Source organism: Hydra vulgaris, chromosome 12 (genome assembly GCF_038396675.1).
Source record: "Hydra vulgaris chromosome 12, alternate assembly HydraT2T_AEP".
In the NCBI taxonomy this organism is placed as follows: domain Eukaryota; kingdom Metazoa; phylum Cnidaria; class Hydrozoa; order Anthoathecata; family Hydridae; genus Hydra; species Hydra vulgaris.
The window spans coordinates 52,678,805-52,695,000 of NC_088931.1; the positions used below are offsets into that span (position 1 = coordinate 52,678,805).

The window sequence follows — 16,196 nt, forward strand, 5'->3', positions numbered from 1 at the left end:
TAGTAAATAAATAATATTTTTAGCCATCAACAACAACAAATAATACAACAAACAAATTTTACCTCAGTCCAATATAAAAGTTCACTCAAATCTAATTGAAATGGAAATGTCATTCTAGAGAAAAAAACTATTATTTTACAAATATTGTTTAATTGAGGCACTTAATCTTTAATTAATATTAAATCCAATAACATTTCTATTTTATAAACATGTATTCTTGCAAAAAAAAAAAAAGTTGTAAGATATAGTAATGAACAAATCATAATAGTTCAAAGTGTTTACTCAAACAAAAACTTTTAAACTGAGGCAACTTCAGTATAAAAACTTTAGTTGCTTTTCACCGCAGAAGATTTTTTTAAAACATTTTTCAAGTTAATGTAGTTACTAAATAATTTATAGTTAACTTTACTAAACTACTGTTATAGTTAATGGAGTTTAAATTTCACAACATTACATAAAATAAATGGAGTTTAAATTTCATAACATTGCATTAAGTGAATGAAGTTTAAATTTCATAACATTACATAAAGTGAATGGAGTTTAAATTTCATAACATTACATAAAGTGAATGGAGTTTAAATTTCATAACATTGCATAAAGTGAATGGAGTTTAAATTTCATAACATTGCATAAACTAAATTGAGTTTAAATTTCATAACATTCCATAAAGTGAATGGAGTTTAAATCTCATAACATTGCATAAAGTGAATGGAGTTTAAATTTCATAACATTGCATAAAGTGAATGGAGTTTAAATTTCATAACATTACATAAAGTGAATGGAGTTTAAATTTCATAACATTACATAAAGTGAATGGAGTTTAAATTTCAAAACATTACATTAAGTGAATGGAGTTTAAATTTCATAACATTGCATAAAATGAATTGAGTTTAAATTTCTTAACATTGCATAAAGTGAATGGAGTTTAAATTTCATAACATTGCATAAAGTGAATGGAGTTTAAATTTCATAACATTGCATAAAGTGAATGGAGTTTAAATTTCATAACATTGCATAAAGTAAATGGAGTTTAAATTTCATAACATTGCATAAAATGAATTGAGTTTAAATTTCATAACATTCCATAAAGTGAATGGAGTTTAAATCTCATAACATTGCATAAAGTGAATGGAGTTTAAATTTCATAACATTGCATAAAGTGAATGGAGTTTAAATTTCATAACATTACATAAAGTGAATGGAGTTTAAATTTCATAACATTACATAAAGTGAATGGAGTTTAAATTTCAAAACATTACATTAAGTGAATGGAGTTTAAATTTCATAACATTGCATAAAATGAATTGAGTTTAAATTTCTTAACATTGCATAAAGTGAATGGAGTTTAAATTTCATAACATTGCATAAAGTGAATGGAGTTTAAATTTCATAACATTGCATAAAGTGAATGGAGTTTAAATTTCATAACATTGCATAAAGTAAATGGAGTTTAAATTTCATAACATTGCATAAAATGAATTGAGTTTAAATTTCATAACATTGCATAAAGTGAGTGGAGTTTAAATTTCATAACATTACATAAAGTGAATGGAGTTTAAATTTCATAACATTACATAAAGTGAATGGAGTTTAAATTTCATAACATTACATAAAGTGAATGGAGTTTAAATTTCATAACATTACATAAAGTGAATGGAGTTTAAATTTCAAAACATTACATTAAGTGAATGGAGTTTAAATTTCATAACATTGCATAAAATGAATTGAGTTTAAATTTCATAACATTACATAAAGTGAATGGAGTTTAAATCTCATAACATTGCATAAAGTGAATGGAGTTTAAATTTCATAACATTGCATAAAGTGAATGGAGTTTAAATTTCATAACATTACATAAAGTGAATGGAGTTTAAATTTCATAACATTACATAAAGTGAATGGAGTTTAAATTTCAAAACATTACATTAAGTGAATGGAGTTTAAATTTCATAACATTGCATAAAATGAATTGAGTTTAAATTTCATAACATTACATAAAGTGAATGGAGTTTAAATTTCAAAACATTACATTAAGTGAATGGAGTTTAAATTTCATAACATTGCATAAAATGAATTGAGTTTAAATTTCTTAACATTGCATAAAGTGAATGGAGTTTAAATTTCATAACATTGCATAAAGTGAATGGAGTTTAAATTTCATAACATTGCATAAAGTGAATGGAGTTTAAATTTCATAACATTGCATAAAGTAAATGGAGTTTAAATTTCATAACATTGCATAAAATGAATTGAGTTTAAATTTCATAACATTGCATAAAGTGAGTGGAGTTTAAATTTCATAACATTACATAAAGTGAATGGAGTTTAAATTTCATAACATTGCTTAAAGTGAATGGAGTTTAAATTTCATAACATTACATAAAGTGAATAGAATTTAAATTTTATAACATTACATAAAGTGATGGAATTTAAATTCCATAACATTACAGTGAATGGAGTTTAAAGTAAATGGAGTTAAATTTTATAACATTAAGTGAATGGAGTTTAAATTTTATAACATTACATAAAGTGAATGGAGTTTAAATTTCATAACAGTTTAATTAAAATATGCAATATTTCACTTATATATTTATATAATTTATTTAAAAAAAATTATGATCATAAAATTACAAAATATTTGTGGTAATAAACAAGTAATATTTTTTGACAATGTTTAATCATAAATTTTAAAATTGATTTTTATAATATTTAATGTTATTTATGAATTCAATTAACAACTTGGTTTAACAACTTTGTATAGAACAACTTTGTTTAACAACTTTGTATAGAACAACTTGGTTTAACAACTTTATTTTCATACTATAATTTGCTGCATATCATTGGTTACTTTTATAATTACTTCTACAATGTTAATGACTGATATTCAGAAATTTTTACACATTATGAGAAACAAATTCTTTTTTTTACTATCTGTTCAACTTATTTTTATATAAGCTAATGTAAACTATTTTTTAACTTACACTTAAAAAAAAAAATTATTACACAAGACAAATATAAGTTATGCCTGTCATGTATCTTCATCCTTTGAAGAGTTTTGAAATTAAAAGTGAATCTCTTTAGTTGAATTGTTAAAAGATATGGAAAGCTCACAAACTTTAAGCCCTAAAAAAATATCTGCAAATAAAAAATTAATTAAACCCCGCCGATTAAAAAAATATAAAAACATAATCAAAATTCTACTTTATGTGCGTCCTGCTTCGATTTACAATGTTCACAATAATACTAAAAAAATAATACATTATATATTATACATATGAGTGTTATACATATCAACAATACTAAAACAAACATATTTTACATTCTATGTAAAAAAAAAAAAAATTTTTAATAACTATTTTAGTAAAAATAAATTCATATAACCCTTAAAAAAAAGCAATTCCTATGTAAAATAATAAATAAAAATTAAAAGCAGATAAATAAAAAGAATAAATTAATATTGTATATTATACAGGTGTAATGATTGCATATTATACAAGTGTAGTGATTGCATATTATATAAGCGTAATGATTGCATATTGTACAAGTGTAATGGTTGCATTTTATACTAGTGTAGTGATTGCGTATTACACATCAATAAACCTGATTATTGCCATTTAAAACTTCTGGCTTCACAAATGCTCTTAATGCTTCTTCCTATAAAAAAAAAATTATAACTTTATATTTATATTTATAATTATAATATAATTTATATATTTATATAAAATATATAAATTATATCTATATATTTTATATAAATATATTTATAATTCGCTTCTTTTTTAAAAAAAACTGAAAACTTACCAAGGATTCATAAGACTTATCAGAACCAAAAGGTTTCATATCAACTGAAATATCCAAATAAAAATCTTTGCGTAAATTTTTATGATCACACTACACAGAAAGCATGCTAATATTAAAAAGTCTGTGTGACAGTAATAAAAATGTAAAAGAATTTTTATGAGAAATTATGAAAACCTTTTGGCATTTAACATAATCTTCGAGTTCTCCTTGATAAAGCTCTTTGATAAGATCTTTCTGAAAAATAATTGTTATACACAATCTTCATAAATAGAAAACAAGTTTAAAGATTTCAATAAAGAAAATTTAAAACTAAAACATTTGAATTAATAACAAACCCCAAGAACTAAAACAAGATTAAGTTCATTATGTTTAGTATTATATATATAGGGTATATTATATATTATATTATATATATAGGGTAAAGTAGTCTAATACCGCCAACGGCTTATACCGCCATTTCATTTTTTAAAGTTGGCGCAATTTAGGAAACATTGTAAGAACTTCTTAGATAAATCATTTTTTAGTTATAACATCATATCATATTTTTTGTCCATTTTATTGTGGTTTTCGCAATTATTCTAAACAGTGTCGATAGCATGATTTTAAATCATTCTTTTTTATTATTGATCAAAAAAGTATCGTTTCTATTTATACTTGCTGAAAACAACCAATGTTTTATTATTATTTTTGTTTATTCATTTACCCAATACATTATTGGATATTTGAAAGTAAGCAATGCTCACAATGTAATAAAAAAAAACCTGTTTTACATAAAACATTGATTATCTGGCTAATATTGCCAGACTGGAATGAGCTAATAATGCCACAATTTAGATTTTCGATATTGAGATTTTGTGTATATGTGTTGTAATTGCACTCGAGGCTTGTAGTTTAATGTTTTTGCTCTCAAATCTACTTTAAAACTACTGTAATATAATGTTGAAGTTTAAAAAAATGAAACAAAAAATGTAAATTTTAAAATTCTTTAAAAATATTATTTAAGTTGCTGCGCTAATTGCATCAGTTAACGCAAAAATGACTGTTTAGGAAATACCTTTGCCTTTGAAATGTACTTTTGTTATTGTTATCTTTTCACAACCTCATTATTTTATTGCTTTAAACTTAAAGATTTTTTAGATGCTTTAAACTTAAAAATTTTAAAAATTGTGTTAGAAAATTTGTCAGATATTATTTTTGTTCTTTTTAGAATAACTAAACCTAAAAAAATAACTATTAGGACAAAATGGAAAACAGAGGATTTGAAAAAGGTACTATAATCTGTTAGAACTGGAAATCCAGTAGCGGCAGCATTGTGAGATAATAACATTCCTCAAAGAACTCTCAGAGACCGGTTAATGAGAAAGGATAGATCACCAAAACGTAAACTAGATCCAAAGTGCATTATTCCTGAAACAGTAGAAATCTGAGTTAACAGTAGAAGCAAAGAGTATTTCATCTTCAAGAAATAGGATTTGGTGTAACAAAAATACAACTTAGAAAAATGCATATGAAAATGTACTCAAAAAAATCTGCCACATCGTTTCAAGAATGAAATTGCTGGTACTTATTTTAATAGTTTTTAATTGTTACTTTATATTCAAATTTGAAAAAATTAATCAAAATCAGTTTTGTCCATATATTTAAATGAAATATTAAAATTAAAATAACTATACTAATGAAACAAATGATTTCAGACAAAAATCGGCTTGCACAATTTCTCAGGCTCTTATGTTGCTTCTAGGAAATGTGAAAGCTTGAGTTATGGTAGGCTAATACGATCTGCAAGTTGTTGTTGTCGATCAAAATTTAGTTGCGGATAAAATAACTGAAACGCCCAGGCCAAGTCAAACAATAATGGCCACGAAACATAATTTGAAAAAAACTTGAAAATCACCGGAAAAGAGAAGTAAGAATGACAAAGATATATTTTGTGGTGATTGCAGACTCTTTTACGACAACAAAAGAAAAAAAGATGATTGGATTAAATGCGTCGGATGCAAATCTTGGTTCCATGAGCACTGTGAAACAGGAAGCATCATAAAAAGTGGTCAATGCACTTTGTGCGAAGTAGTAGTAGTACATCAAGTAGCGTAAGTGACTAAACAATTTTATTTGTAATAAAAAGTTAACAGAATAATATGATCTTATGAATAATGATTCATTTTTTATTCGTTTCTTTATTGCAATTTGCGTTATGAATAACAAAATATAAAAAAAAGTGTAGGTGGCGATATTGAACGTATATGAGGCTTATATCACCACTAGTACTGTTTTAAGAAAAATGATATTTCCTTGAAATTATTTAAGGTGTGAGCAATAAATCTATGATATTTCTAGAGCTAAATAATCATACTACCTAATCAAAAAAAGATTTTTTCAAAAATGTAGAGTTTGCATAACAATAATCAACTAAATATAAAAGGGTCAGGTTATTAGACTACTTTATCCTATATATATATATATATATATATATATATATATATATATATATATATATATATATATATATATATATATATATATATATATATATATATATATATATATATATATATATATATATATATATATATATATATATATATATATATATTTATATACATATATATATATATTTATATACATATATATATATATATATATATTTATATACATATATATATATATATATATATTTATATACATATATAATTATGTGTGTTTAGATAACATATCTGATGTCACATGAAAATAGCCTGCTGTTGGGGGCCTCAGTACATACATTGACCATCTTATAACCTGCTACCTAGAAAATTCATAACTAGAAAATTCATGGGCGCCCGCGGCGTCCGATTTTAGCAACTTTTTACACATATAAATGATAATTATTTTGACAAGTGAAGTAAAGCCAGTGAAGGCAAATAAATCTTATATATATTATGCATACCTAATGAGTGTTTATAAGTGAAAAAGAATTAAAATTAAAAATTTAAATGTTAAATGTTAAAAATAATTAAATAAAACAAATGTTAAAAATAAAAAATTAAGTTAAAAAATTTCATTAAAGTTCTTTATAAACTATATTACTATTGAGTCCCTAATAAAAAGGGGGGAAAGGGAAGAGGGGGAGGACGTTTACTAATTTTTGGAAAACTTTCCCACTCACCCCAAGCTTATTAAGATCCCCTTTCCTTGTTTATTAATTTTTAATTGTTATCAGCAAAAACTTTATATCTCAAAAATAATTCTTTCAGTCATCGATAAAAACAAAAACTTTCAGTGTAAACAGGCTTTAAAAATTGCCAACCTGGTAAATCTCGATTCAGCATTTAAAATCCTATTGAAATTATGCTCAAACAGCTGTTCGAATATTCGCATTTGACCGCAAGCCACACTAGAATTAAATAGTTTTAAGTGCATTTTGTAAAAAATATTAGTTCTGATTTATAAACTAAACTTTTTTATAAAATATACTTATATTATATCATAATATAAAAAAAAGCCCACTTCACCTTTTATGAACTCGCCCTTTTATGAACCCCCCCCCTCCCCCTGTTTATTAGATCTAGACTAAAATTCCCACCCCCCCTCCTTTTATTCCCACCCCCTCCCTATCTCAATAGTAAGAGCATTAACGATGTTTTTTCTTTAAAAGCGAGACATTTATGTTATTTATTAACTGAATTACTTAACTATTTATTAACCGCCGTGTCTTTTATTATATTATATTAATATTTATAATTATTAATATATTAGCATCAATTAGTTAATTAATAAAGAAACATTCTAAAAAAAACGAAAATAGACTCCAATTAAACCCTGAGCTCAGGCACCACGATCAAATTTATTAACCACTACACTACACAATATTGCAAATTAAGAAGTTAATAATGTTAAAATAAAATAAATTTGTTTTGATGCATGATTTTTTTTAAGTAATTAACATGCTTTAAAATAAAATAACTTCCGCATGATTAATACATAAGCGTTATGTCAGCATTACACTATCAGGGAATCAGTGACCTGGGTAAATACATATTAGATTGTTTTGATAAAACAATCTAATATATAGAGTGCCTAATACAGAGTAAAGCAAATGATATTCTTTAAAATTAAATAATAACACCTGTTAGTTAAAGAAACATGACTCCGAGTTTCACGTCTAAAGCAATCATCAGATATTACAAATAATCTTAATGACAAAAAATTTAATTACAAAAATACTATGCAGTGTCCACTTTGATGACTTTAAAGTTGTTTATAAAAAATTTGTTTTCATGGCAACATTTTGATACCAGCTCATTTCTTTTGTTTAATAATTTCATTTTTGATGTTATTATGTGATACTTTTCAGTTAGGTAAAGGTTGCATGATTTTCCTTCCGGGTTTAAACGGTTGTGCTTTGTCGATGATTTTCCATGTTATAATAGGATTTGTATATCCCTTTTTTTTAACTTTCCACATAAACTTGGAAAGCTCTGTTGAGTTTGCTTTGCTTTTGTATTGAAATGAGTTTTTGTGTTTGTACTAATGGTCTTTAAAAGTATTCTCTGTTAATCCAATATAATTGAATCCGCTATTTTATGGTGAAGTTTTTACTATACAGTAAAAACTTCACCACAAAATAGCGGATTCAATTATACTATAGACCACAAGTATACTATAGTATTGCAGTATACTAAATTTTTTTGGAGGCATTTTCCTTCCAAAGCGCATTGCGAAGTTTGTTGACAGTTGCATTGTTGGTTGAGGTGTTAGTACCAGATAAAAATTTTTTATTGTGAGCAGTGATAATATTTTTGATGTTAGGAAAACAGCTGTAGCTTACTTTTAAGTTGTTTTTGTTGAAGAGTTTATACATTTTATGATATTTTGGAAAGTGTTTTTTAACTAAATTTAAGAAAATTCTTGCAACAATTGTTCCTACGTTAAGCGCAAAAGGAGGGTCAAACCATAAAATGTTAAATGATATTGATTTTGTTGCAGTATGATTTGGTTTATAAAAGATTGTTTCTTGATAATCATTAGATGCCAGGGCAGTATCATAAAAAGATGCAGCTTTGTCAAAATCGTCTTTGTTGGATGAAATATTGCTAATTCATTTGGATAGCATTATTGGTATGGATTTGATAATATTAGAAGAGTGGTTAGAATTGACATTGATGTACAGTGGGTGGTCACCTGGTTTTCTGTATGCTTGAAAGGAACAACCCGATAAATTAAACGTAACATCTAAAAAATTTACAATCTTTAAATTTGATTTTACTGTTAATTCTAGATTGAATTTCTCCTTAAAAAGGTTGACAAGATTTTTCTTTATTTTTTCTGATACTGGTCCACTGAAATCTTTGTTTTTTACTGATCACAATAACCACCTTATGAAAACAGAACATACCATCATCTCTATACAATCCATTAGATTGCAATCCATATATGTTGCTTATAGTGTGCAGGATGTAAAGATCAACAAGCTTGCATAGCTTGGCCCCGTCAATACTTTCTTTAGTGACGTCAAAGTTTGGGTCACCAAGTCTCTTAACCCACATGTTGTGGTGATCAGTAAAAAGATTTTCTAGAGTGATTTATAATGTCAAGTGTTTTGTCAGATATTTATGTGTATTGCTTAGTGTGATGTAAAGATTCATGAAGTAGTTTTTGTGAGATTGATGGATAAAACTTGTTAATATCAAATTTTTTTTTTTTGTCTTTATTAAACCATTTTATCACATCGTCTTTGTTATGCCACTTGTTAACAAACGTAGCTTTTCTCACTATATTATTGATAGGTGAACTTTACTCACTTTTCCAAGTTCAGTTTTAGATAGGTTGATCAATCGACACTTTGTGTTATCAGCAAAATCTTCCTTGTGGTCTTTAATGGTTATAAATGCTGAACTCATGGCAAGGCACTTCATTGTGTCATCGATGCCTAAATCTTTTGTGATTTTTTTTCAATATTAATGGTATATTGCTTTCCATCAGATTTTTATGTTTTTTTACATTCTTGTTGTAAAGTTTGTTATAAGATGCCTTTTCAAGCTCATAAATATTATTAGATTTTTCTGCAAAGACGAAGACTTTTTCAGAGGACTTTATCTTGCTAATATGTAGTCGATGTTGGAAATGGCATTTGGTTGCACTGAATTATTATTTTTATTACTTTAAGTTCAGGAGACTGCAGTGGGCATTTTCTTGATTTAAAATTGAAGTGGTAAGGTGGTTCTTGAATAAGTTTTTTATCGTAAAACAGAGCCTTCCACCTCTTTATTAATGATTCATCTTTTTCCATTAAGTAGATCAGGTATAATTTCTTTGTTGGTGTAGGTATGTTCTTCATCAAGTAGTTTAAAAAAATGTTGTTCCATATTTTCAATAATCATTTAATTCGACCGCTATTTTAGAGTGCTCCACAATAAAGGAGCAATATAATATAACAATTGTTACACACACACATACATAATTAAATACATAATTATCTACAAAACAATACAATCAAACAAGTTTTATAAGATAAAAACTTTTTATATGAGATAAAAATGCTTAAAAAATGTAACAAATGCTAAATATAGATAAAGAGTTGCAAGTAAAAAAAAAGAAGAGAAAAAAACATTTTAATATAAACTTTTTTAAAATGAAATATGTTTTCTATAAAAGTCAGCTTATTAAAAATCATTTAATAGTTTCTTTAAAATGATAAAAATTTTAAATAATAAAATTTTGATAGCATTTAAAAATATATATACATGTACAAAACTAAGAGCTTTAAAAAGATAGTAAATTTCATGAAGCAAAATCAACTTGGAAAAATTTTTTGAGCAGTAGCAGCAGATTTAAGGAAAATGAAAATAAAGTTCAATTATACAAAACTTAATTTACTACAAGTTATCACAACCATTAATTATGAACTGCTAAAATGAAAATGTTAGCTGAAAAATAAAGGCTAGTAACTAGATTAATAAAAGCACCAACCTGCTCAGTACCTTTTAAACTCTCTTCTAATGCATCAAATAACACCCTACAAAGCTCTTGAACATCATGCTGTTGCCAGGCTAAATATATATATATTAAATTTCAGGCTAAATATATATATATATATATATATATATATATATATATATATATATATATATATGTATATTATATATATATATATATATATATATATATATATATATATATGTATATATATATATGTATATATATATATGTATATATATATATATATATATGTATATATATAATATGTATAAATATCCATATAAAAAACATTTTTAAAACATATATAACATTAAAGTGTGTTGCATCGCCCATTTGATTAAATAAAGTAAATAGGATAACCATTTGCTTATGACATGAGACTGGCATTATGAGATAACTATAATTAAAAAAATATATATCTATTTCTAACAAAAGATATATCTATACCTTAAAATATACTGGTGTTTATTAATGTAGAAAAATTTGTTACATTTTTCAATGTATTAATCATTAGTTATGACTTTTAGATGATGCATTACAGTGCTCATACTTAGACTTCAATTTTTTTTTTTTAAAAAGTATTTAATGTATTATTATCATCTTCTAAGCTGTTTGTTTTAATTTTCCTCACTTAACTTTGCTTCAATCTTTTTCACACAAAAAAGGTTATTTTAAAAAATAACTTGGTCTCATTAATAAGCTTTTTTTTTTAAAATTCTGATTCACTCTAGATTCATTCCAGAGTGAGGAAACAGTTGACAGTTTAAGTGAGGAAACAGTTGACAGTTTAAGTGAGGAAACAGTTGACAGTTTAAGTCTTACTAGAGAAAAAAAAAATAGAGTTATAGAGCAAGGAAACAGTTGACAGAAGACTTAAAAAATTGTAGGTTGTAGAGAGTTCTAAAGGGTTGAAATACAGGGGAAAAAACTAGATGAATAAAAGTTTTTAGAGCATGCAGGGACAGATACAGTAAACAAATGAGACTTTGCCGAATGATAAATCAAGCGAGAATGAGCTTTAGATGATTGAACTAGAGATGGTAGGTCCTTCAAGCAGGGACCATGATAGTATTTATAGAAAGGAGAAAGAGATGCAACTTTATGTTAATGGAAAAGAGGCTCAAGCTCAACAGATAGATCGAATCTAATTATGTTTACAATGCATTTTTGGACCTTGTCTAGAAGAGAAAGAGCATCATCAGAAGAACTTAACTGCTTAATTGATTTAATTTGGCTAATTTAATCAAATAAACATGTCAATATTTTTAATATAATTTGGTTCTCTGTTATTTCAGACAAGCATATTTATCCCATACATTAAAAAAAAATTAACTTTCCAGTTTGGTATTATAACTTTTTTCTTTACATTAACAAGTAAAGAAAAAAGTTTTCATAACAACACACACACAAACAACAATATAAGCAAATGTTTTCATAATAACACACACAAACAACAATATAAGCTAATGCATTTTAGCTTATATTGTTGTTTGTGTGTCGTTTCTTCTTATCTAAAATAATCCATTTTAGACGAGAAGAATTTCTTTTTTTTTTGAGCAATTGCTATGCACTTGTTTTCATAAATATAAAATTGTTATAATATAAAACTTTGAACGTTAAAAAGTAAAAAATTTCATTAATATTAGCTTAAACAAAAAAAATATCACTATATACTATTGCTGAAGGTTTACAGTTTTACTTTTCAAGTTTTCTACAAATAAGCTTAGTTCACTTAAACAAAAGGGAATGACAGAATAAGGAAAACCATCAAAACAGTATTATACTCCGTATAGTATTGGAAGAGTCAACTAGAAAGCTCTTAACTTATAATGCATGAGACATTGTAGATGTGCACGTGGTAAGTATTTGAATTTCTTATTTAACTTTCATAAATCTCTGAAATATCTCTGAATCTCTCTACTATGCTTATCATAAATATTATAATTATTTAATTATTATATTAATTATAATATATTATCATAATTATTTAATATACTTTTACTTATAAGTAGAATGTATATTTTTCAATTTTTTAATCTGTTTTTAAAGTTACTAAAGTTTTATTTTTTAATGTTTTGGTTACTGAAACATGTTCTGTTTTGAAGGTGATGTATTGAAATTGAAATAAGGTCATCTTCAGCTTCTATAAAATTAACATTTCGACAAGATGTTAATTTTATAGAAGCTGAAGATGACCTTAATTTAGATATATTTTAGGTATTTTTTTATTTCTTATTGTTTTTGTTTTTGTTTGATATTTAATCATGTTTTATATGAATCTAATTATTTAGTACAGTGTACTTGTTTGGTGATATTTAGGTTAGATTTTATAAACTTAAATTTATTTTTAAAGAAACTTTCAAATTTACTTCCTAAAAAATTAACATTTGCATTTTTTTTTTAGTTACTAATTCAACAAATTTTTATGTACAAAATGTTTAAAAATGAATAAAAATATTTTGATTGTTATTTTAATTTTAGTGCCATAGCTTATCATATATTGTAGGTTTTAAATTCTAATTTATCTTTATCTTCAGTTTTAAAGTATGTATCTTAATGTAATGAAGTTATACATTTACTTATGGGCTGTTTAAATAAAATGTGTTGTTGTGAAGTTGCAGTTTATATTTTTCTGTCATAGCCGATGACACGGGTTTTAAAGCAGAGGGGCACAATTGTCAATTTCTAAAAAAAGTCCTCCATATCTAGAATAGGCGATTTCCCCTCAATTTATTAAAGAGAAGGGATTACTTTTACCAACACTGAAGTGGGAGGAGCTAGAGTGGGATGGAAAATACTTAACTTCATCTACAAATAGAAGAGGTATTTAAATGCTTTTAATTTAATATGTATATTTTTATTGATCTATTTTTTCAATTTTGTTCATAAATAAATTTGTTAAAAAATGCCAATTTTTTTTCTTTTAATATTAATAAAAATTAATATTAAGTTATGTTTATAAAAAAAATTTGTTGAAAAAGTTTTTACACTAAACACCATCAAAATTTAAATCAGCACAACATGCAAAATATTAAAATGATTTGAGTGCTGGTGTGACAGTGTTTATGATTCTCCGTGTCAAAATAATATTATATTGTCATTTAAGATTTTGTGAATACTTTAAATTGCAAATAATAATTTTCATAATAATTAACAGTTATCAATGAATTAGGCATTTATAAGTATCTAATGAGTACTTAAAATATGAAAGAACTTGAAAATCAATTTTTCATTGTGTATATTCTTTATTGATGTGTCCTTATTTGTCCAAGAAAACATTAATGTTTTTAATTAAAAGGAAAACATTGTTTTTAATTTTTAAAAAAATAAAACATTTTACTTTACTTTTTCTTTTTTTTTATTTTGTTTTTTATTTTACTTTTTGCTTGTTTTTATAACTTTACTTTTATCATCTTGTAATGGTAGAGTTATTTTTCATGTTTGACTGCAAATATTATGTATTACAAATATTTTAAACTTAGTTGTTATCCTATTTCTTTAGTTCTACTTTGGTAGAACACAAATATTTACTCTATGGATGGAAGAGAAAATAGCAGCGCCAATCGAAAAACAAGGAAAAATGTTACAAAAGAGCACATTGAAATGCTTAAGCATTTAGTTGAAAGAATTGAATCTACAACAAGCATTTCCGCTTCTCTTAAATTATCTAAGCGCACAATTCAAAATCTTGTCATTAAGTTAAACAGAGGAAAATTCGACAACATGACTGCATTCAAGTTGTTTTCTGATAAAAAAACGAGGTAAAAGACCTATAAATGTTCAAATAAAAAATATTATTGAAATATGTGTACAGGAAAACAATCTTTGTACGCAAGAAGCAATAAAAGAAAAATCTTTCTGCAGCAGGCTTCAACATGTCTCAGTTTACTATTTCAAGAAAACTCAAACGCTCGGATTTATCAAGAAAACGTGTTGTGCATGTGCCAGAAGAACAAAACTCAACATAAGTTACTGATGCATGCTACGCATTTGCAAGCAAAATTAATGGAATTTCAAACAAAAAACTTATTTATTTGGATGAAACTGGGTTTAATGTGCATACCAACAGCACATATGGTTATTTGCTACGAGGTGTGCTAGCAATTTTACAGTCGTCTGCAAATCATGGCAAGAATGTTAATTTGATTTGTACTGTTTCAACAATAGGAGTACTGGCTTATGAAATAAAAACTGGAGGCTGGAATGCAGATTTATTTCGTACTTGCATTACAACAATGTTGGCACCAGCAATTAGAAATGCAGATGTGGAAGTGCTGGTGCCTGTTATGGACAATTGTAAATTCCATTGGAGTCTTTCTGTTAGGCAAACATTAGCCTCTCATGGCATAGCTGTTAAGTATCTGCCAGCATACATACTACAGCTTAATCCAATAGAAGAATTTTCTTCTTCTTTAAAGCATACTTACAAACAGAGAGAATGACTTCAAAATACAGATGGGATAATCAGGAAACTTAAAAATATTATGGATACTACAAAGTTTAATTTAATTCCATTTTACAACCGTATGCGTAATTACATAAATCCAGCGCTTGGCTTGGCGACCATTTTTTAAATAAATAGCAGTGGGAACTACCTAATTTATATTTTGAATATATCTATGTAAAAACATAAAAGCCTATTCATTATTTATATAAAATTATATTAGAGATTTTATGGGTAGTTGACTCAATGTAAATGCACATATAAGAAAGAATAAATACACATATAAGAATGAATAAATACACATATAAGAATGAATAAATACACATATAAGAATGAATAAATACACATATAAGAATAAATAAATACACATATAAGAATGAATAAATACGCATATAAAAATGAATAGACTTGCATATAAGAATGAATAACCATGTAAATCAGGGAAAATAGGTAGTGGATCAGGGAAATATCAGGGTAAAATCAGGGAAACCCACTTTAATTATTGGCACCACTTTAATTATTGGCACATGTACACTTCAAGTTATTTAAGTTATTAAAAATTATATCAAATTTAACAGAATAATTTTTATTTGAAAATTTCATTGCAGCAATATCTCCTTAATTTTGATTTATAGCATTTATATGCCGCTTTATAAAGTTTAATAAATAAATAATAAGTCTTTTGTTTATTAAACAGTGTTAAAAGATGATATTATAGCATGCCAGAGTGGCTGAAGTGCTTTGCGTGGGTTCAAATCCTTTCATTTACACACTTAATTTATTTTTTAATATTCCGATTTTCTAGAATACAAAGTAAAACATTTTTAAAGGCCTATAGATTATATAGGCATAGCATATATAAGGATATTATATACTATACGAAAGAGAGAGAATTTTTTAAAAAACTTTTTAACATTTCTAAAAATATTAAAAAGCTTTTAAAAATTTCTAAAAACATGAAAACAATGTTAAAAATTTTACTTCAATAATTTTT

General features: G+C 25.5%; 1 protein-coding gene across 3 annotated transcripts in view; it reads right to left on the reverse strand.

Annotated features, from left to right (window-relative positions):
• Window positions 1-16,196, reverse strand: part of LOC101235581 (ubiquitin carboxyl-terminal hydrolase 47) — a 117,388-nt gene that overhangs the window by 81,665 nt on the left and 19,527 nt on the right. For all 3 annotated transcript variants that reach the window (XM_065813671.1, XM_065813673.1, XM_065813672.1), the window contains exons 7-13: window positions 10,750-10,829; window positions 3,976-4,035; window positions 3,802-3,891; window positions 3,601-3,654; window positions 3,202-3,243; window positions 3,026-3,123; window positions 63-114 (exon numbers count right to left, since the gene is read on the reverse strand). In XM_065813671.1, the coding sequence (XP_065669743.1) occupies window positions 63-114; window positions 3,026-3,123; window positions 3,202-3,243; window positions 3,601-3,654; window positions 3,802-3,891; window positions 3,976-4,035; window positions 10,750-10,829 (476 nt within the window). The remainder of the gene's footprint in view (window positions 1-62; window positions 115-3,025; window positions 3,124-3,201; window positions 3,244-3,600; window positions 3,655-3,801; window positions 3,892-3,975; window positions 4,036-10,749; window positions 10,830-16,196) is intronic.